At 37.2% G+C, this 19,254-nt stretch overlaps 1 protein-coding gene across 16 annotated transcripts in view; it reads right to left on the reverse strand.

Moving 5' to 3' along the window:
• TAPT1 (transmembrane anterior posterior transformation 1) overlaps positions 1-19,254 on the reverse strand; it is a 49,812-nt gene that overhangs the window by 10,224 nt on the left and 20,334 nt on the right. For 13 of the 16 annotated variants that reach the window (XM_080404975.1, XM_080404967.1, XM_080404970.1 and 10 more), the window contains 7 exons: positions 16,962-17,124; positions 13,095-13,230; positions 12,165-12,262; positions 11,934-12,003; positions 5,271-5,351; positions 4,326-4,435; positions 1,138-1,197 (listed from right to left, as the gene is read on the reverse strand). In XM_080404975.1, coding sequence (XP_080261101.1) covers positions 1,138-1,197; positions 4,326-4,435; positions 5,271-5,351; positions 11,934-12,003; positions 12,165-12,262; positions 13,095-13,230; positions 16,962-17,124 — 718 coding nt within the window. The remainder of the gene's footprint in view (positions 1-1,137; positions 1,198-4,325; positions 4,436-5,270; positions 5,352-11,933; positions 12,004-12,164; positions 12,263-13,094; positions 13,231-16,961; positions 17,125-19,254) is intronic. The other 3 variants (XM_080404982.1, XM_080404968.1, XM_080404969.1) reach the window with 1 other exon arrangement.

Below are 19,254 nucleotides of genomic sequence, written 5' to 3' on the forward strand. Positions count from 1 at the left end.
AATCTCTAAATCGAGAGCAATTAGGACACTGAATCCAAACGTGCTATGATATTTCATCTGTACACTATTACTAGCTTAGAGACCTTTCTGTATTAATTTGACTTTGATCCTCAAATACTGCACATAAAAACCCGTAACAGGGATAAAAGAACAAATATCCGTCACACTAGACATTTTAAACCATTCTACAAACATCTGTAATTAGCCAGACAAAAAAAGTGTTAAAATCATTCCGAAAAATATGCCGGCATTGGAACTCTCAAAACACAATTGCTTTGCATGACAGCTTTCATGCAGTATTGAATGTGATGCCAAAGTTAGTGCCTGTGTGATGCTACGTCATTTTCCACAAAGGATCCTTAGGAAAAGTAATGGAATTTTCAGGACTAATAAACAGTTGGTTTTTTTAAATGAACAAATTATTAATACTCAATTATTTGTAATTTAAGGTGTCTAACTCCTTTATGAGTACAACTACTGCATTCCTAGCAATAGCTATTAAACATGCCCAAAAATTCTACATAACTTATTACAATAAATTTCATTTCATAGTTAGAGCACTCACTAATAGTTAACAGACTCATCTAGGAAAGGCGTGCTGCAAACAGACTTCCCAAAACAGTACTAATGAAAAACAAAAGCAGGCTGTGTGCTCTGCTAATACCCATACCACAGTAACACACATGGTACAAACACCCCTGTACGTTGTGCAGTCTGTGAAGTAGTAATATAAATTCCTAATGAACACTGTATTTTGATCCAAAACAGTTAAAATAAAACAAAAAGAACAGTAATTTAAAATTACCTCAAGAACATCTTGTTAAGCTTGCTTACTTCCCATATCTCAAAAATGTCAAAGTTGTTACAACCATCCCCTGACTATAGGTGTGTTTGGAAGACTTCTCAACAATATATAAAATAAAGCTCAAGATAACCTGAACAACTGGATAAAAGTACATCACAAGAATGTACATCACAAGGAAATACTCCTTTTATCTCCTACTAAAAAAAGCAGAGTAGAATTTCAGTGCTTCAGAAGTGTAACAGTTCCACACATATTTAAGTACTTGTTTCCATATCCCTCCCCCAACAATTACGTTAGTTAATACAAGCAAATGCCTTTGTTTTCATGCTTACGTTTTTCTGTCGACTGCTAACAAGGTCAAATGCAAGACTAGCTCTGTATTCACTGTAGACCTGGAAAAAATCCAGCACAAGGGATGTATGATTAATTTGTTACCACACTTCATACAAGTGACAGAGATATTAATAAAATATTTCTCTAAAAATATTATAAATATGCAGAAGCTGAATGAATCAAAGCCAGTTTATCTGAGGTCTATTTGCAGCCTTCAACAGATGAGCCTGTGTTTCTGTGATCAAGTAACCTGTGTGTATATATACAACGAACAAACAATACTACGGTAAGGTTTAGGAATTGCGTGAGACTTTATAAAGCATTTACTGGATTTGAGGATCATCAGAAACACGAAGTAAGAGAAGTCATGCTTCATAGAATCACAGAACGGTTTGGGCTGGAAGGGACCTTAAAGATCACCTAGTTCCAACCCCCTGCCACGGGCAGGGACACTTCCCACTAGACCAGGTTGCTCCCAGCCCCATCCAACCTGGACTTGAACACTGCCAGGGATGGGGCATCCACAGCTGCTCTGGGCAACCTGCTCCAGTGTCTCACCACCCTCACAGTACAAAATTCCTTCCCAATCTTAATTAAATCTACCCTCTTTTACTTTAAAGCTACTACCCCTTGTCCTATCGCTACATGCCCTTGTAAGAAGTCCCTCTCCAGCTTTTTTGTAGGCCCCCTTTAGGTACGGAAGGCTGCTATCAGGTCTCCCCAGAGCCCTTTCTTCTCCAGGCTGAACCCCAGCTCTCTCATCTGGTTTTCACAGGAGAGGTGCTCCAGCCCTCTGATCATCTTTATGGTCTCCTCTGGACTCACTCCAACAGGTCCAGGTCCTTCTTACATTGGGGGCCCCAGAGCTGAACTCCAGGTGGGGTCTCACGGGAGTGGAGGAGAGGGGAAGGATCACCTCCCTTAGACTGCTGGCCAGGCTTCTTTTGATGCAGCCCAGGATATGGGTGGCTTCTGGGCTGCAAGCGCACGTTGCTGGGTCATGCTGAGCTCATCCACCACCAACCACTGCCTGCCTTCTCAGGGCTGCTCCTAATCCATTCTCCACGCTGCCTGTATTTGTGCTTGGCACTGCCCTGACCCACACGCAGGACCTTACACCTTTGCTTGTTGAACCTCACTGGGTTCACATGGCCCCACCTCTCAGGCCTGCCAAGGTCCCTCTGGACGACATCCCTTCCCTCCAGCACATCAACCGCACCACTCAGCTTGGTGTCACTGGCAAACTTGCTGAGGGTGCGCTCAATCCCAGTGTGTTGCAGACAACATTACACAACACTGGTCCCAGTACTGACCCCTGAAGAACACCACTCATCACTGGTCTCCACTTGGACATCGAGCTGCTGACTGCAACTCTGAGTGCAACAATCCAGTCATTTCCTTATCCACAGAGTGGTCCATCTGCCAGATCCGTGTCTCTCCAGTTTAGAGACAAGGATGTCGTGTGAGACAGTGTCAGATGCTTTGCACAAGTCCAGGCAGATGACGTCAGCTGCTCTTCCCTTACCCACCAATGCTTTAACTCCTTTGTAGAAGGCAACCATGCTTGTCAGGCACAATTTGCCACTAGTGAAGCCATGTTAACTGTCACCGATCACCTCATTTTCCATGTGCCTTAGCACAGTTTCCAGGAGGATCTGCTCCATGACCTTGCCAGGCACAGAGGTGAGACTGAGTAGCCTGTAGGCCCTGAGATCTTCCTTTATTTCCTTTTTTAAATGGGAGTTATGTTTCCCCTTTTCCAGTCCATGGGAAGTTCACTGGACTGGACTTCTCAAACGTGATGGACAGTGGTTTAATAGCAAAAAAGTCCTTTAAGTACTTCAGCCTTCTCCATATCCAGGTAACCAGGTCTCCTCTTTCCCGTTTACTTTTTTCCTACAGTTCATAAAATTGGTTTTAAGCTACAAGAAAGGTAGCACTGGGATCAAATTTAAAAAATGGGGGAGCTTACTTACATATTTTAAGGAAGCGATCCCATGAAAAAAGCAAATTTTATGAGAAAATGAAGATGCCTTTTTTTGTCTTTATAACAGTTCTACATATTGCGACAGAAAAGCATCTATTTTAAGGATAAGTGTCAGGGTAACTTGCACTGCAGGTGTTCAAAACTTCTGAAAAAGTAACCATCGATCTTTAGAACTTCATACAAAAAATTCATTAGAACTTCATACAAAAAATTCAATTTATTAAATAAACCGTGCAAAACTGTCACTCACTACCCCCATCCTCCAGTTATTTCAGCACACTGAAGCATGCTATATTTTTGGCTATCGTTACTTCATTACTGCTCTTTTCCACACCCTCTGTATGAAAGTAGGGCATGCATAAATGCCTCTGGCATAAGGGAGCTTATTAAGTACATCTATTAAATTTGTTTCTATACTACACAACGAAGTTACTTTGGAGATGCTGAAAAAGATAGCACTTCCAAGTTCTGGTCTCATTTCCTGAAGTGTTTTTAGTAGTAAAAAAAAAAATTTGAACTCATCTCTTCACAAATTTATCAGATGCATTTGAATTCACACAACATGCAAGGCAAATGGCCAATGTATCATGCCACAACACACAAAAAGTAGCCTCATTTCCTACTATAAAAGAAGGACTGCATAATATATACAGCCTAAGAAATTTCAGGAGTGGGAAACTAACATAACCTACTTCGTATCGGTGCTCCAAGGAAAGTGGAAAAATGTATCTCTGCTTTCAAATTCCACCTCTAACACACATGCGAGAACAGAGATTCAGCAGCCTCACTAGATTTGCTTTTCCCAAAACCTGAATTTTAACCTACAATCCATTGTTAGGAAAAGGTGCAAGCTCTGTCTAGATCGTACAACAAGTAACCTGTCAATTTAACTAGTGATCACTTCAAATGATCTGCCAGTTATGTGAATTGTACTTATTTTGTGAACTGTTATGCAATGCTTTCCATAATTTATGGATCTGGAACTACTAATTTAGAAGCAGAGGTGTTTGTTCCACATTGTAAGGATCCTCAGAAGTATACTGCATCAGGAAACTACCAAGCTTCCCCAAAGTATATCCTATACATGAAGATAACATTTTTTACATTTTCTGCACTGGAATAGATTTTAATATTTTAAAAAAATTAGCAAAATAAACTACAACTTAAAACAGCACTCAGCATTCCAAACAGGATACCTACATCTGCTGTGATGTCATTGAACTTTGTTATAAAGGCGTGTTTCACAATATCCACCGCAATTTCTGAAGCAACCACCATGCAAACATCTGGGAATAACACCCAAAGATGATCTGAAGGTTGAAAAGAAACAAGTTAGGCCATTTAATTTGATGTCAGTATACAAAAACACCAAATTATAACACTCAGTGTTATATGTAACGCTCAACAGTAAAAAATCGTCAAAAGTCTGAAAAGTCTGTAACTTCACATCAACAAGCAGCGTGTGTGTTCTCGCTTATCCCACTGCTGTTCTAGAAACTTACAGTACTGTACAACCACACCACAGTTTGGATAAGCTTTATCTCTACTAGGAAGACAACCTTTGCACATGCTGGATAAATGTTGAGCATGTATGAAGGATAGACAGAGCACCTGTGGTGTTAGATGCTTGAGGTAAAATTTAGGTAGACTGGTAACATTCAAGCAAAATACCCCACACAGATCAGGGCTCAAAATTATTAAAATTCTAATAAAACAAAATCCAAATTTTACTCAATACTTGCTCAATATAGTATTACAATCTTAAGTATAATAAAATGGAAATTTTTACATACTCATCTCACTGGCCTGACAAAATAAAATTCTCTAGGGGATCCTTCATCTTCAAGGTACTTCAAGGAAAGGGCAGGACTGGGAAGAAATCATTCAAGACACTACGCGAAACCTAACTACGCACATCTGTAGTGTAACAGCATATACTTCTAGCAGAAAGGACAGGGTCACTCTTACAGGAAAGCCAGTAATTAGAAAAATGAGAATCTAAGGTATCTTGAAATATTGGAAGATTTCTCAATTAAATGCCCTGGCTACCCTTATCTTTCAGATTGAGGAAAGAAGCAAAAGATCAATTGTCGACAGCACAGGAACTTGTCATTTTGTATTTAATTCTTCTACCAGTTAACTCACCTGGATTCCATGAGAACTGTTCCATATTTCTTAGACATACAATTAGTAGCAGCACGTAATTGGTGAACCTCTCCTTTATGTCTAGTTAAAAAAAAAAAAAAAGCTGTCAATTCCAAAGAAATACTTATTTGCATACATAGTTATCTATTCATTCTGAGGTTCTATTACTTAGTAAATCTTGGATTAGACAATCTTCTCCCACAAATTTGGATTTGAGAGGAGGGGACGCTGGGAACTACACTACAGACAGGAACTCTGCAGTATGCTGTGACCTGACTGGAGGTCCATCCAGTGCTGCATCAGCTCAGCTTTCCCAGCATCAAAAGGGACTCAAGTTGTGACTTGTTGCCACCTTTTCCAATACATTCATAGAATAGTTATCTTTCCTGATAAAGTGTGTGCATTTCTTAGGGGATTCAAAAAGGACCAGCACCTCCTGGTGCAAAAATGGAGACAATACACCTGTCTATCTTTTCAAGTTATTAGGAAGGCAAATTTCATTTTCTACAGATCATGGATATCCAAATTGTTATATACTGGGTCCAGTAGTCAGAAGAAAATTAACTCTATCCCAGCCAAAACCAGGACAGACATCTTTGGCCTTGAATTTCCTCTTATGCTGGGGAATAAACATTCTTCCCCCACTAATTTCTGAGACCACATGACAGGCTGACACCTATTTTTCCCCTCTACTTATTTTTCCTGATCTCACTGATCTCCCTTCTAATCTTTTATCTTTGCTGCCACAGCTGTTCAAGGCTGCTCAAGAGTGAGAGGAATGAGTTCAGCTGCTCTTCTTCATCCTTGTCCTTCTCATCATCCGTCAGAGATGCAAGCAAGGGAGAAAGTGAATTTTACAGCAGCTTCAGTAGTAAACCCAAATGATTCAGAAATTTGTTTCATTTCTGTCTCATGGGCAATAACAAAAAAGGCTTGATGATATCCAAAATAACCAATGGTAACCAGCCCTAAATCCCAATTAAAATTTCAGAATACAAAATACACACCAATAATATTTCATCATTTATTATGAACTTATTTGATGTTGTATATGTACATTTTTTTTTTAAACAGGCAGGGGGTATTTCCTGTACCATGTATTACCACTTCTTAGATGATGTGATGAACTATAGAACAAGTGAAGCTACATTCCTAGATTCACACTTCTGGACATTATACTCTTAAAGAACAACAAAAGGAAAGTAAGTTACCATGTTTGTGAATCTGGGGAGACAGTGACAGGCCACCAGTGTCAGCGTTCAGTTACAAAGAGCATAGGTACTGGCAAAAAAATGTCTCTAATGTGCTTTACTGTGATGAAGAGTAAAGCAGGAAGAAAAAGGGATCTCTTCATTCTCCATCATGACAAATCCTTAATATTGATAGAAGCCATTTCAACTCAGTTTCAGACATACCCCATGAAGTGCTGGTGATAAGCGTATCACAAACTGTTTCTCAGTTAGAATACAGTACAGATTTAACAACCCTTTCCATCATAAGACAGGGTTAAATGACAGCCAGAACAACTCTGAGGGCATTCTAAACGGTCTTCAGCTACCTCCACAAGCATGTGATTAAGAAGTTTACTTTCTCACTGTTCATGCTCCTAAGTGTTGCAGAGCTGACATTGACCACCAATTCAGATATATTCAGACCCCCTGACTGGTCTCTTATCAGCACATACCATGCATACACTGCATTCCAATACTGTAATTAAACTGTACACTTAACAGGGCTGGCCCTAAAGCCTGCCCACACATCATACTGCATACTCCCCTATACCCACTCTTTGTAGACTATTTTGAAAGATGACACTGAATTTGCTTGTGCTTCCATGAATTCACTGGTGGTGCAAATTACTTCTGATTAAATCTTTTCAGTTTCCTTTAAAATATGAGTTTCAGTATATTGAAAAGGGAAAGGAAGAATCAGGCATTCCAAGACTTCGTACGGAGATGCCATGTGTGCCTATTATGGTTGTCATATGAATAGAGGTGGTAAACATTTATTTCAAAGCCAGTAACGCACATACTGCCATAAAATGCAATAGGGGAAAAAAGCAGGAGGTACTTTTTGTCTATTGGTTCTCTGAAGTAAAACCCAAAAAAGGCCTGTACATAGCGAAATCAGACTTTAAATTTGCCTTGCTTTTATCAACCCTGCCATTCCAATCTGAACACAATTCTATGCCCATGTTAATAACACACTCTGCCCTTCTATAAATCCTTCTGAAAAATAGAGACATTCAGTTTAAAGGACTGATGACAACAGAGACTCAAAGTTAAAACTACCAGTGAGTCATAGGTATCATCCCTCTGAAAAAACGAGGGGAAAAAAACCACAACTAAAGAAATGGATGTAATTGGAAATACAGAATTGTTCCTAGGACAGCACAACAATGTCAACATCCTAAATAATCAGTTACTGAACTCACGCAGTAAGGACCTAAATTCTGAAGAACTTAGATACTTTGCTGAATTAACTAACGAGAAGGGCAGTGAGATCCCAGAACAAAGATCCAAAAGTGGCCTTTCTACTCGTCTGGGTAGAAAATAGTCTTTAGAACACCTAGTTATTTCCTTCTAGATTCCCTGACACATCATGCAGGAATCCTTAATCAGGAAGGAAAAAATAATTTTGGTCACGTTAATCCCACTGTTCATATGTTTAGATCAAAAGCTGGTTATAAACCAGTGTGTAAGTAGTAAAACAAGATCATTTAGTTTATATCTCAGCAAATCCTAACTAGCTCTAGTGACAACTACCTCTTAACATGTCACCAGAGCACAAGGAAGGATCAAAGACTGAACAAGGAATCATCAAGGAGGCACTGGTCTATCTCAAATGTACTCCTGCCCCCAAGTCCCTCATCTTTAAAATGAACACCTGGATTAGAACAGTGGTATTAAAAACTAGAGCCACATGAGAAAAGATTGAATTCAAGAAACCAAAAGGTAAAAATGAAGGCTGTTCAATATTTTGATCAAAGCCAGAGAGACTGATAAATCAGGAACAAAGCAGGAAGAACAGAATTAAGAAAAAAAAGGGTAAGAAATTATACAGAAAAATAAGTTAAAGTTCCTAAAGCTTTCAAATAGATATGTTAAATTTCTGAGAATAAAGAAAAAACAAGGAATATCAAGGCAAACAGCCAACTGAAGCAAATAACTTAATGCACTGCACCTAGTGTACTTCATAGGAGGTACAACTGTGTTTTGTGAAAAACTGAGCTTCAAATTAAAATAAGATACTTAAAAGCATAAAGGATGACAGCATGCTGGGCTTTCTAAAAGAGCTTCTCTTTATAATTTTGTCTCCTCATTCACTAATCCCGAATCCTACAAAATTTGCTTACAATTATCCATTTCAGAAAGAAAATATACTACTTACATTTAGGAAAATATTTCATTCTGCTACAACAAACACAAGGTTTTATGTCTTTTGTATAATAATTTTTTCCAAAGGCGACAGTGTTTAGATTGCCTGGGTGTTCATAAATTTCCTAGTAGAAATCAGGGTGACCATGTGAAAGTAGTTTTGTTACAGCTGACAAATGAAAGCCACAGGAACAGTATGGCTGAAGTCACAGATTCTGTAGCTGCAATCTCAAGCAGCTATACAAACCTCACAATCTTTGCTGACCTCCTGCACCTAGAAGATAACAGGTTTGATTTTATTAGGTAACTGTATAACCAATGTATATCTCACGGTTTATTCAATTAGTTTTTATGTAGATGATCTGCAGTTCTTTCAGTCCTGAAGTTTTAATGAATTGGCTGTTAGAGCAGAAGTTTAAATGGCCATGCAAAGGTGAGAAGGATCACTAACTCCACCGACACCAAGTCCAGAACTGGAAATACTGGGAAAAATAGTACAGCCACATATCAGCTTGCTATCCACAAGCCAGTGCTGAGCACAATTGCCAAGTGAAAATGGTTTCACAACTTCCAGTTCTAAACTGGTAGCTTGGTGGCACTTCATACCTTGGTGTCTTTCTACATGATATCTTCATCACCAGACAGAGCTCTGCAATGTATTTCAACACATGACATAGGACAAGCCTTAGGACACACAACTGAAACCACTCATTTCTTTTCTCACGCTTCTGTACACAAGATTACTTGCTTTTGAATTCTATTCGTAGCAAATCCTCTTGGTCACAATGTCTACTTCTTGAGCTCACTGCTATCTTACTTTTCTGCTAGTTCATGTTTTTCTTTTAATTAACATGTTAAATAAGGGAGTTTCACCTATTCATGACAAGTTCCTCAGATGCCTCTATGAGACTGACCTTAGTTCCCTCGCTCCCCAAAAATTAATACATTTAACCTCTGTGGACTAATCAGCACCTGAATTAGGATTAAATGTTTGAGACAATGGTAATACTTTGATCAAAGCCCCAGAAAAGGTGGGGCAAGGGGGCATTCATTCAGTCTATCTAAGCTTAATCAGCTACTGTTGTCATTGTTGCCCTACAGCGGAGACTGCAGGCCTCAGAACATGGGTAGAAGAAACTGAGAGAAGTGGGAAATATACGGGGGAACCTATATTTAGTGATTTACTTTAGCAGTTTATTTCAGCCCAGGCACGCAGTTTAAGCATATTATATTCTAGGATGCAGAAGGCACTCCAAGGGCTAACTGGAAGTTCAGTCCCCAGGACCAGACTAGCCTCAGCTCCAGAGGCAGGAATATAGCATCGGCTTAGAATGCCAACACATTTCAGCTGCAGGAAATAACTTTGTCATCCTTCTAGATGTGTTTATCAGAATACATGAACTGAAGCAACACTGATCCATCCTTAGAGAAGCTGTGATGCAGTAAATCTCTTCAAGTCCAAAAGAGGTGAAAACCTCTTCTAAAATCCTGTCTGCATTATATATCTACAAGAAGAAAAACATTGCTATTTATAACCACACCAAGAAAAAAAGGTTATCTGTTTGAAGGGAATAAATTAGCTTGTTTTGTGCACTCTTCTGTGTATGTGCTCACCTGCCTCCATCCCCGTATGGTATAATGAATGGCATCACTTTTTCCAGCAAGTGATAAAGGAAGGTCTGATATTGCTATTATGGGTCTTCAGCAATAATGCCTAGCAATAAAATATTGATATACATTTCTTCTAACATACTATTGCAGGTGCTTTTTATGGAGGAAATGACCAGCCATTTCTAATACTAGTCCCTCATTTATTTCAACATTTAAATGAAGAAAGAGGCCTCGCCTTTCAGTAGAGCTAGGTGCATACTCGTAACTATTATCTGCGAGTATTGTGATTAATGAGAGGAAATGTAAGAAAAATCATCTATGTTTTCTGTTAATATTTTAGTAAACATCACTTTTAGACATTCTCACTGTAAAGTTAAATAAATTTAAATTTAAAAAAATGCAAGTATTTAAATCTTGGAACTAAAATTACATACTAGTAGAACAGATAAACACCTTAACCCATCTGGGAAGATTTTTTGGGGGGCATTAAGAACTTATGTAAGTTGAGGTACATTCAAATTTAATGCTAATTTTTTTGTTATGTTATATATTTAAGATGTTATATAGTCTCTCACCCAAAGCATAACAAAACAATTGCCATTTAACATTTGTATGTAATATCATCACAGTTTGCAGATGAATTTGATGAAAATCACACTAAGAGCCAGAATCCAAAACCTGAAGCAAGCCTGCTGGAAGTTTAACTCTTGATAAAAAAATCCAAATCATCTATTTTCAGATGAGTAGCTACATCATTTTTTTTTTAACCTTTTGAACAGTTGAGTTCTCTGGTTTAAAAAACTAGGAGTTGGCATGAAGAAACATATTCTGTTTGCCTATCTATAGCTTTGACCAAGAGCGCCATATGCAGAAATAAACAGAAACATACGTGATCAAAGGTCAGAAAATATTACAAGCAAAGAAGCTCTAGTTTAAAGTGCAATCTCTCCTATTAGTTTTGAAACGAAGAATTCCGCAAATATTTCAGATGGCTGATACCAGTATTAGAAAGTACCCCCATCAAAGTATACCTGTAACAGATTTTCCTCATGAGACACACTGAGTAAGACTTCCCAAATTCCATACTAAGCAGCAACACAGTTAAGAAGTGCCAGAAGCAAAACATGTTTCCCAAATACCCACTCCTACTGTCTCGACACCATGTCAGCAGTTACAGTCACGTCTGGTATTTCCCTCATAAACCAGCTACTTCATCGTTACGTTCTTTTTGAGAAGCGAGGAAGCATTTCAAGATCCATGCTCACAACTGCCAACAACATACAATCTAAGATCAACATCAACTCAGCACACTATAAAGTCAACTTTTTGAAAACATAGATTACTTCAGATGCTTTGAAGCATACATATTTTGAATACCATAAATTAAATCTGAAAGTCATATTTAATAACTTTAGCACACAGCCAATAGGTTGTTTTAGCATTTCAAATAAAAGTAGCCATTTAAGAATGTGTGAATGTGAGACACTGGTCCTGGAAGTGGAACCCCAGTTTCATCCTACCGAACCAAACAGTAATATGGGAGATGAGGAACTCAAGTCAGAATGCTCAAATTCACCAATGTAAAGCTGTTTTAACAATAATATTAAATAAATAAATAAATTAAAAAATTAGATCTCACTTCACATTTTCTCCTGTTTAGCACAGCTATACATACCGCTATTTGACATTTGAAAAAGATTATTCTTCTCAAACTTCTTGAAAACACTTCCTTTTATTTCAACGAACTGCAATTTTTAAAAACAGTTAGTTAGTTTCTATTGATTAAAAAATGATATAAACAAATCAGACTATCAAATAATATGAAAATAGACACGATACATATGATACACAGATTAAAGATGGTGAAAAAAATTAGGGTAGCTATGTAATAAAGCTACATACTTACATTATTGGACATCATGATGGTAAGCAGTGATTTATTGTGGGAGTTGAAGGCCACATTAAGGGTTGTTGCTTGAACCATTATAAGAATAGCGTGCAGGACTAGATAGCAGGGTTAAGGAAGCATATTTGGAAGTAATATTTCCTGTTCTGTTTCCAAAGTTTAACAAAGAGATTTGTATCTCCCCGTCCACTAGATTTACAGCTCAGAGTACCTAAACCTATGTAATGTGCCTACAGTGTTTCATAGCATGCAATAATTGTATTAATTTTTCTTGTTCTAGAAGAGCCTCATGACATTAGTCAGGAGAAACAGCAATACAACCTGAAAGAAAAAAAAAATCTGAGATAAAGAAAGATTCAGAATTAGCCTAAAGATGTCAGAGAAAACAGAGGAAAGTACAAGAATTCAAAATTCATCACCATATCTATCATTCTGTATGCTTTTACAGATCACTTCCATTATTTCACTCTAAGGTTACTTCACACTGAACTCATTTGCACCCTGAATATTCATGAGTTTATTCCTTTGTTTCAAGAAAACATTTTCAAGCTATGTTTGTAACATTCCACTAAATAACAAAACCCCACTGTCTTCAGGACCCTGTAACCCAAAATAGTCAAATACAAATCAGAGATCAAAGTTTCCACGAACTATCCAATTACTGTTTTTAATCTTACTGCACATTAAAAACCCCTGTCTACTACTGCAGCGGTATACCGTTATAAAGGTTTGGTGTTTTTTCTGAAGCAGGTTAGAAGGGGTTTTTTTTCATTAATTTTAAACTGTAGTACTGGCAATCTTACTTTGAAAGCAAAGGAGCACCAATTTAGGAACACTATCAATTTTTCAAATATTTTATAAAATAATGCAGAGCAACTACTCTGTAATTTAATTTTTTAAAGTTTGCAACTTCGTGAAGAAAAAGGATACAGACATAAAGCACTGCCATGAAGAAGTGAGGAATCACACCTATGTGAGCTCTTTTTCTTTCCTTAGGTTCTGTAGCTGTCCAATAAAGAGCATCCAAAATATCTTGTCCAAATGAAGAAAACAGACGATCAGCCACCTAAACAAGAAGAACTTTTCACTGCCTTAAAGCAATATTTTTCTAACACCTGAATATGACACTGTAAGTACAGCTCAACCTAAAAAAAGTTTCACGTATTTATCACTTTCCAGCTCTTATTCATTCCATTTCCACTCTGGATTTCACAGACATTGTTCCTTTTGTATACTCAGCAGCTTACTTTCCCTCTCAATCTCACTATATCCCATTTTCAACAGTATTTACAATATATAACGATTTACTTTTATCTTAGATGCCTCCTTGGAAGACACCCAAGTACAGTTCTAACTTCAGCCTTTGATAAAGCAATATGTATGTTGCATCAAACTATCCTAAATACTTTTTTCCTATCCCTCTGGGTTTAATGGGAGGGTGGTGGGGGAAGAAAAGTGAATTTCAGATGTGTGGCAAGGAACATCATCAACTTACAGATACAAGAAAGACTGAAATTAGATTTGGCTGTACTGTTTCCTTACACCTTGGAATAAAGTACATACTTAGTACAAATCTCTGCACAGTACAACAGCAGGTGATCAAGAGGGACTAAAATTCTGACAAAAGGGGAAAATAAGTTTGAAAAAGCTACAAATGTCTCAAGTGTAATACAACGAATATATGCATGAGTTGGGAAAAATATCTAGCAGCAATTCTAAAGATAGGAAAAACATGGACAGCAATCTGAGCTCGCAATACCACAGGCAAGAATGGTCCCATGGAGTTCTACCAGTTCCCAACACTTTAGTATCAGCAAACATGTAAACCTGAAGATAATCACAAGGGAAGTTTTTTTCTGCCTATACACTACAGTTCAATAATTTTCAAACTAAGCTGCATAAAACAACAAAACCAGCACTTACAAAATTAAATTTGTTATCGCAAGGCACATGTCTGGCTAAAAAAAAAGCCACACTGCTTACTAACTCTACAAAACAGAAATAGTTGAATATGAAAACCTGATTAAGTCTACTTAATAAAGACAACTGATATTTCCTCTTACTGTCTTTCTGCAAGACAACTATTTTGGACATGTTAAAACAACATGCAACAATACAGAACTAGGTGCATGATGCACCTGCAAATATTGAACCATACCTATTAACAGGAAAATAACTTCTTGGGACAACATAAGTAAATGTAGATTTGGGATCATTTTCTGACTTTGTTCACTAAGAGTTCTGCAGGTAAAGATACTGAAGGAGGGAAGTCATACTAACCTATTCGAGCCAACATTTATTGAAGTTACCTAGAATTTGAAGGCTGAATTAAAAAAAGTAAACTATATGCTACTCTTTAAGCATCACCTATGAAATAAAATGAAAGAAACCATGAGCTGATGAATCATCATAAATCTGAAGTTCAAAACCCCATCAGTCTGAGAGATATTTACAGTGGTATTGTTTTCGGCTTTTAAATTTTGTAAATTAAGGTGATCTACATTATTTAATTCCTGCTCATTGTGATGACCCATTGAGTAATTACACCTGGTGTAGTAACACCAACTACAGAATGCTTAGAATTTGGTAAATTTTTGTTCACAATATTGTGAGGGTTTTAATAGATAACATGGTGGCTTTGCTTTCCTTTTTATTTAAGCAGTCCTTGCTTCTCAGCTGACAGAATAGAAAATATTAAAACCCACCACACAATATTGTTGCTTGCTTTTCCAAATATGACTTACCTAAACCCTACATGCCGGCTCCAGGCTCCAGCAGAATTCCATGGTGAGTGCTGTCACCAGCGGTAACGCACACTGGGGCTTCACAAGGAGCAGGAGCCGGTGGGTCTGAATCTAAAAAAGAGAAGTGTCATTTAAGCTAAATGTGCTGAATGCTCCCCTTAAGCTGTCTATCAGGAGCATTCAGGACACAATTTGAAGCTTTTGCATTCCTCGCATCTGTCCAGGACAGTATTTCCTGGACTTGCTGACAGCCGAAAACATTAGGACATTGTAAACATCTCTGTTGCTCAAGTGATTTAACTAAATTAAAGAGATCTTCCTATTTTGAAAACTTTTAAAAATATAAAGTTTATTGCTTAAAAAACACTGCTTGCATTAGTAGCAAAGACTTACAACAAAATTCAACAAAGTAATCTAAGCAAGCCAATATTCGAACTATTGAAAGCCGACTATCAAGTCTTCCAGTGGGATCCCATGACATTTACTGCCAATACTGTGCCTGCAACCTACCATGGTAAAACCAAAAAAAACCACTTTAAACATGCCCTCTGCTTAGCATGCTGGGTTTCATGAAACACCATGGAAATTAAATACAATTTCCAACTTCAAATTCTAATGTAACTTTTCTAATAACTATGAGTGGCAACAGACTTCCCCCTTTCCCAAAAAGAAACCCGGGCAGCAATTCTTAGTTGAGACACACACTTCTGATTCTGCCAAACATAGCAAGGAAACTCAACTCTTCTCCTCTTCATTTAAATTGGATTGGCATGTGGCTTCTAATTTACAGCAAACATTGCAGTATCTCTTCAAATTACATGGTAAGCACATAGTGCTGTACTTTCTCAGCTTTTGAAGTAGTCTTGAAATAAAAGAGAAATTACTATTTTGAGCACATGGATTTATTTGTTAAATTATACTCTCTCAGATTGTGGAGCTATATGCGGATGAGTATTTCCCAACACAAGTAAAATCCACATAGTAACTCAGTGCGAATTTAATATGTGTACATGTTTTTCATCAAATCTAAAACCAATGGAAACAAATCCCTATGAATAAACAACTGAGGAGGCTTGTATGGTATTTATTTCACATAGGATAATGAATTGTATTCCTTATGCAATATTTTCATATTTTATGAGGAAAGAACAAATACCTTTAGACAAAATAGTCAGATTTTGCACAAAGCGTAGCCCAATTTTAACAGTCTTCAAACAAAGGTAAAACAGATGTTCAAACAAACAAACATTAATATGTTATTCAGAGATCCCAGAATCCTAGTAGATTAACTCTTGTGTACAAAGATCTGATTGAGTCCTTTTAAGAGGTTGTATTCCTATACATGTCCTACGGTTGCAGGATGGAGACAAGATTGTAGCTATGAAAACATTATTCGTGAATCACTGATCATAAAAGTGCAATTGAAAATTTCATGCTTTAAATTAATAACAAAACAAACATTTTTTTTACCCCTGAATTTCTCTTCACCTTACCTCCCCAAACAGGACTTCCTTTTCTTGTTTCACTATATCCATTCAACTTACTGTTTACGTACTCAGGCTTTTGTCTGCTAGCCAGGACTGAGACAGGTTAAACAGTAAAGCATGTCCTTGAATACAATGAAAGGTATACTTCCAAAACTAAGAATTAAAAAAAGAAATTCCATGTCTTCTACTATCTTCCTTCTCCACTCACTCTCAGGATCTTATTATTTCAAATTGATAGTTTCTGCTTTTCAAAACTACTTCAAAATCTTATCTGGTCCACCCCTTGCATTTCAGTTTAAGACAATTCTTCCATTTCCATGTCTCAATTTTCATTCAACTAAATTAATTAATAAGCTCCAGGAACTAGGCAATATGAAACAGTATCTATAAAGCTTATTTTTCATGAACTTGTCTGTTTCACTGCACCTAGGCTTATTAATCATGGGTGTGCGCACATCTGTGAGAATACGAGATGCACCACATTCTAATTACAAATACAGCAATACAATAATATTTTAAACAGTCTGAAAAAAGCATGCTTGATATTCTGATGTCAGCATTCTTACCTCAAGCATGTTATAGATGATGTAGAGCTTTATGACAGACTGTCCCCTTATCAGATGATACATCATAGAGTAGTCAACATAGTGCATCATGAAGTAGCAGATGACCAATATAACTCCTTTGAGAATGTCACATACCTGAGCAGGTTGTAGCAAACGTCTATCACTGAAATACAAAGGGCAAAAAGTTCCACTAAATGTCATATACCCACAAAATACAGATATTACCATATGAGTAAGAACTTACAGAAGCTGTTAATCAAGCATATATTTTAATGGTAGTTTATTACTGCCCCTTTCCCTGCCCCTCACTCCAACACATAAGGAACACCATGACCGTGATACACATTTATAGATCACGCTCCTGAACAGGATCACATTCTCTTATCTGCCACATCCACTTAGTTAAAATACTGTACTTGTTAGGTTAAGAGCTTCCACTTGTTCAGAACCTTTCACATGCATGCCCATTGGTTTTTAATTTACCTTCCCTCTTCTAGCCAGCCAATTCGCCTTATCATTTTGACTTCCTCAGTTACAGAAATTGTATTTACTATGACCAAAAAAAAAGAAATGAAGCAGTCATCTTCAATTTCAGTGTAATGAAGCAGATGCTGAGGAACAGGTTCTAAATGAAATCCTGTATCTTCTTTCAGCTCTAAGCTCTGTAGCAGTAAATGCAAGCGATTTGACATCGGAGTGCTTGAGGTTGATCTTGAACCAATGCAGAAGTCTTCTATCTATAGTTCCACAAGTAACTCAGAAGTCTTCTATCTATAGTTCCACAAGTAACTCAGAAGACCAAATGAATCATTACACAATTTCATCCTATAAACTAAAACTACAGGATGAAAATAGCTTTACTTCAATTGCCACAATAGCAGCCATAAGCATAATGAAATCGCAAGGCAGGATTTACTTGTCTCTTTACTTAGTTTAGTATTACCATGATGCAAAGCATTTAAACAGCTTTCAAATTAAATCAAAAGGTTGAGAATATAAACAAATAGAGAAATAATTTCTATGACAGGTATTTAATTTTAATATACACTGAAAGGCTTTTGCAGAAATTAATGGTTCATAAAAGTCAGAACCAATTAGCAGAACGCAAGTTATGGATTTTCATTTTCTGTATTTTTGAATCACTAGGTTATCCAACAATGCTCACAAACTGATAACGTGTTTAGAAAAAAAACTAAATTTGACAAAAATTCATGCTATTTTAAAAAAAATCTGAACAGTTACTTATGACCTCTGCAAGTCAAGACTTTCTACAGATCTGCAGACAAGTAAAAAATCCCAGCTACAACATTGGAGCTAGAGTGTTATACTTCAGGTTTTTTGTTGTCTTCCATTTAAAAAAAAAACAAAACCCCTGAAGACAGCATTAATGCATCGTAACACTGAACCACAGTGTCATTCTACAATGGGCAAATAAAGCGTGCGCATAAGAAAACTTGCGGAACTCAGATTTACAGTATTTACACTTTGAATAGAGAGCAATTGCTCCTTTTATTCTGTACTTTTTACTGCATAATCTGTATTAAAATTAATTATATTCTGAAAAATAGAATTCAACCTGGTCTAGCACAACAGAACTGCTTAGAGTGGCTTTCTCACCCTGAGACATTTTCTTGCTCTCAGAAGTCATCCAGTAACAGCAACCATACCACCTTTTATTTCAGACTAAGTCCTTGACAAAAAGCCTGTGAATTTTCTTCCTTTTTACCCCCCCGAACTGAGTTTGAACTGCACCAATCTTGCAAAGTTCATGAAAACTGAAAGTGTCCCTTTTCTAGCATATCCAGTAGTTGTCTGCTACTTAAGGAACCTGCATGACACACACAAAAAATGCAAGCTCTCCAACCTGCAAAATTATATTTTGAAAGTTTATTGCCCTATTTAACTACATCTGACTTAAATGATTATACTTATTTAACTATATTAGCATACATTGAAACATCTATAGGATTTAAGGAAGCCCATGATTATGATTGCCACTCATAATGCCGAGCAACACAGCACGTTCCTTCTTCTCCAACCTACTTCAACTTTGGAAGTATGCTCATTCAGTAAGAGTCAGCCAACACTCATACTCCACGATATAGATTGGGATAAAGTGGTAACGGCATTATTACTCCACAACAGTAATGCAAAGTCCTAGCATTTCAAAAAGAGAATCAGAATTTGTTACTCAGAAAATTACCATCTTCAGCCTTCCAGCCTTCTTATCACTAGAGAAGTAGTCAGTACCTGGTAGAGAAAACCTGACTAGCAAGAGAGACACCCACTTCAA

Source organism: Falco punctatus (genome assembly GCF_963210335.1).
Source record: "Falco punctatus genome assembly, chromosome: 1".
NCBI classification, from domain to species: Eukaryota; Metazoa; Chordata; class Aves; order Falconiformes; family Falconidae; genus Falco; species Falco punctatus.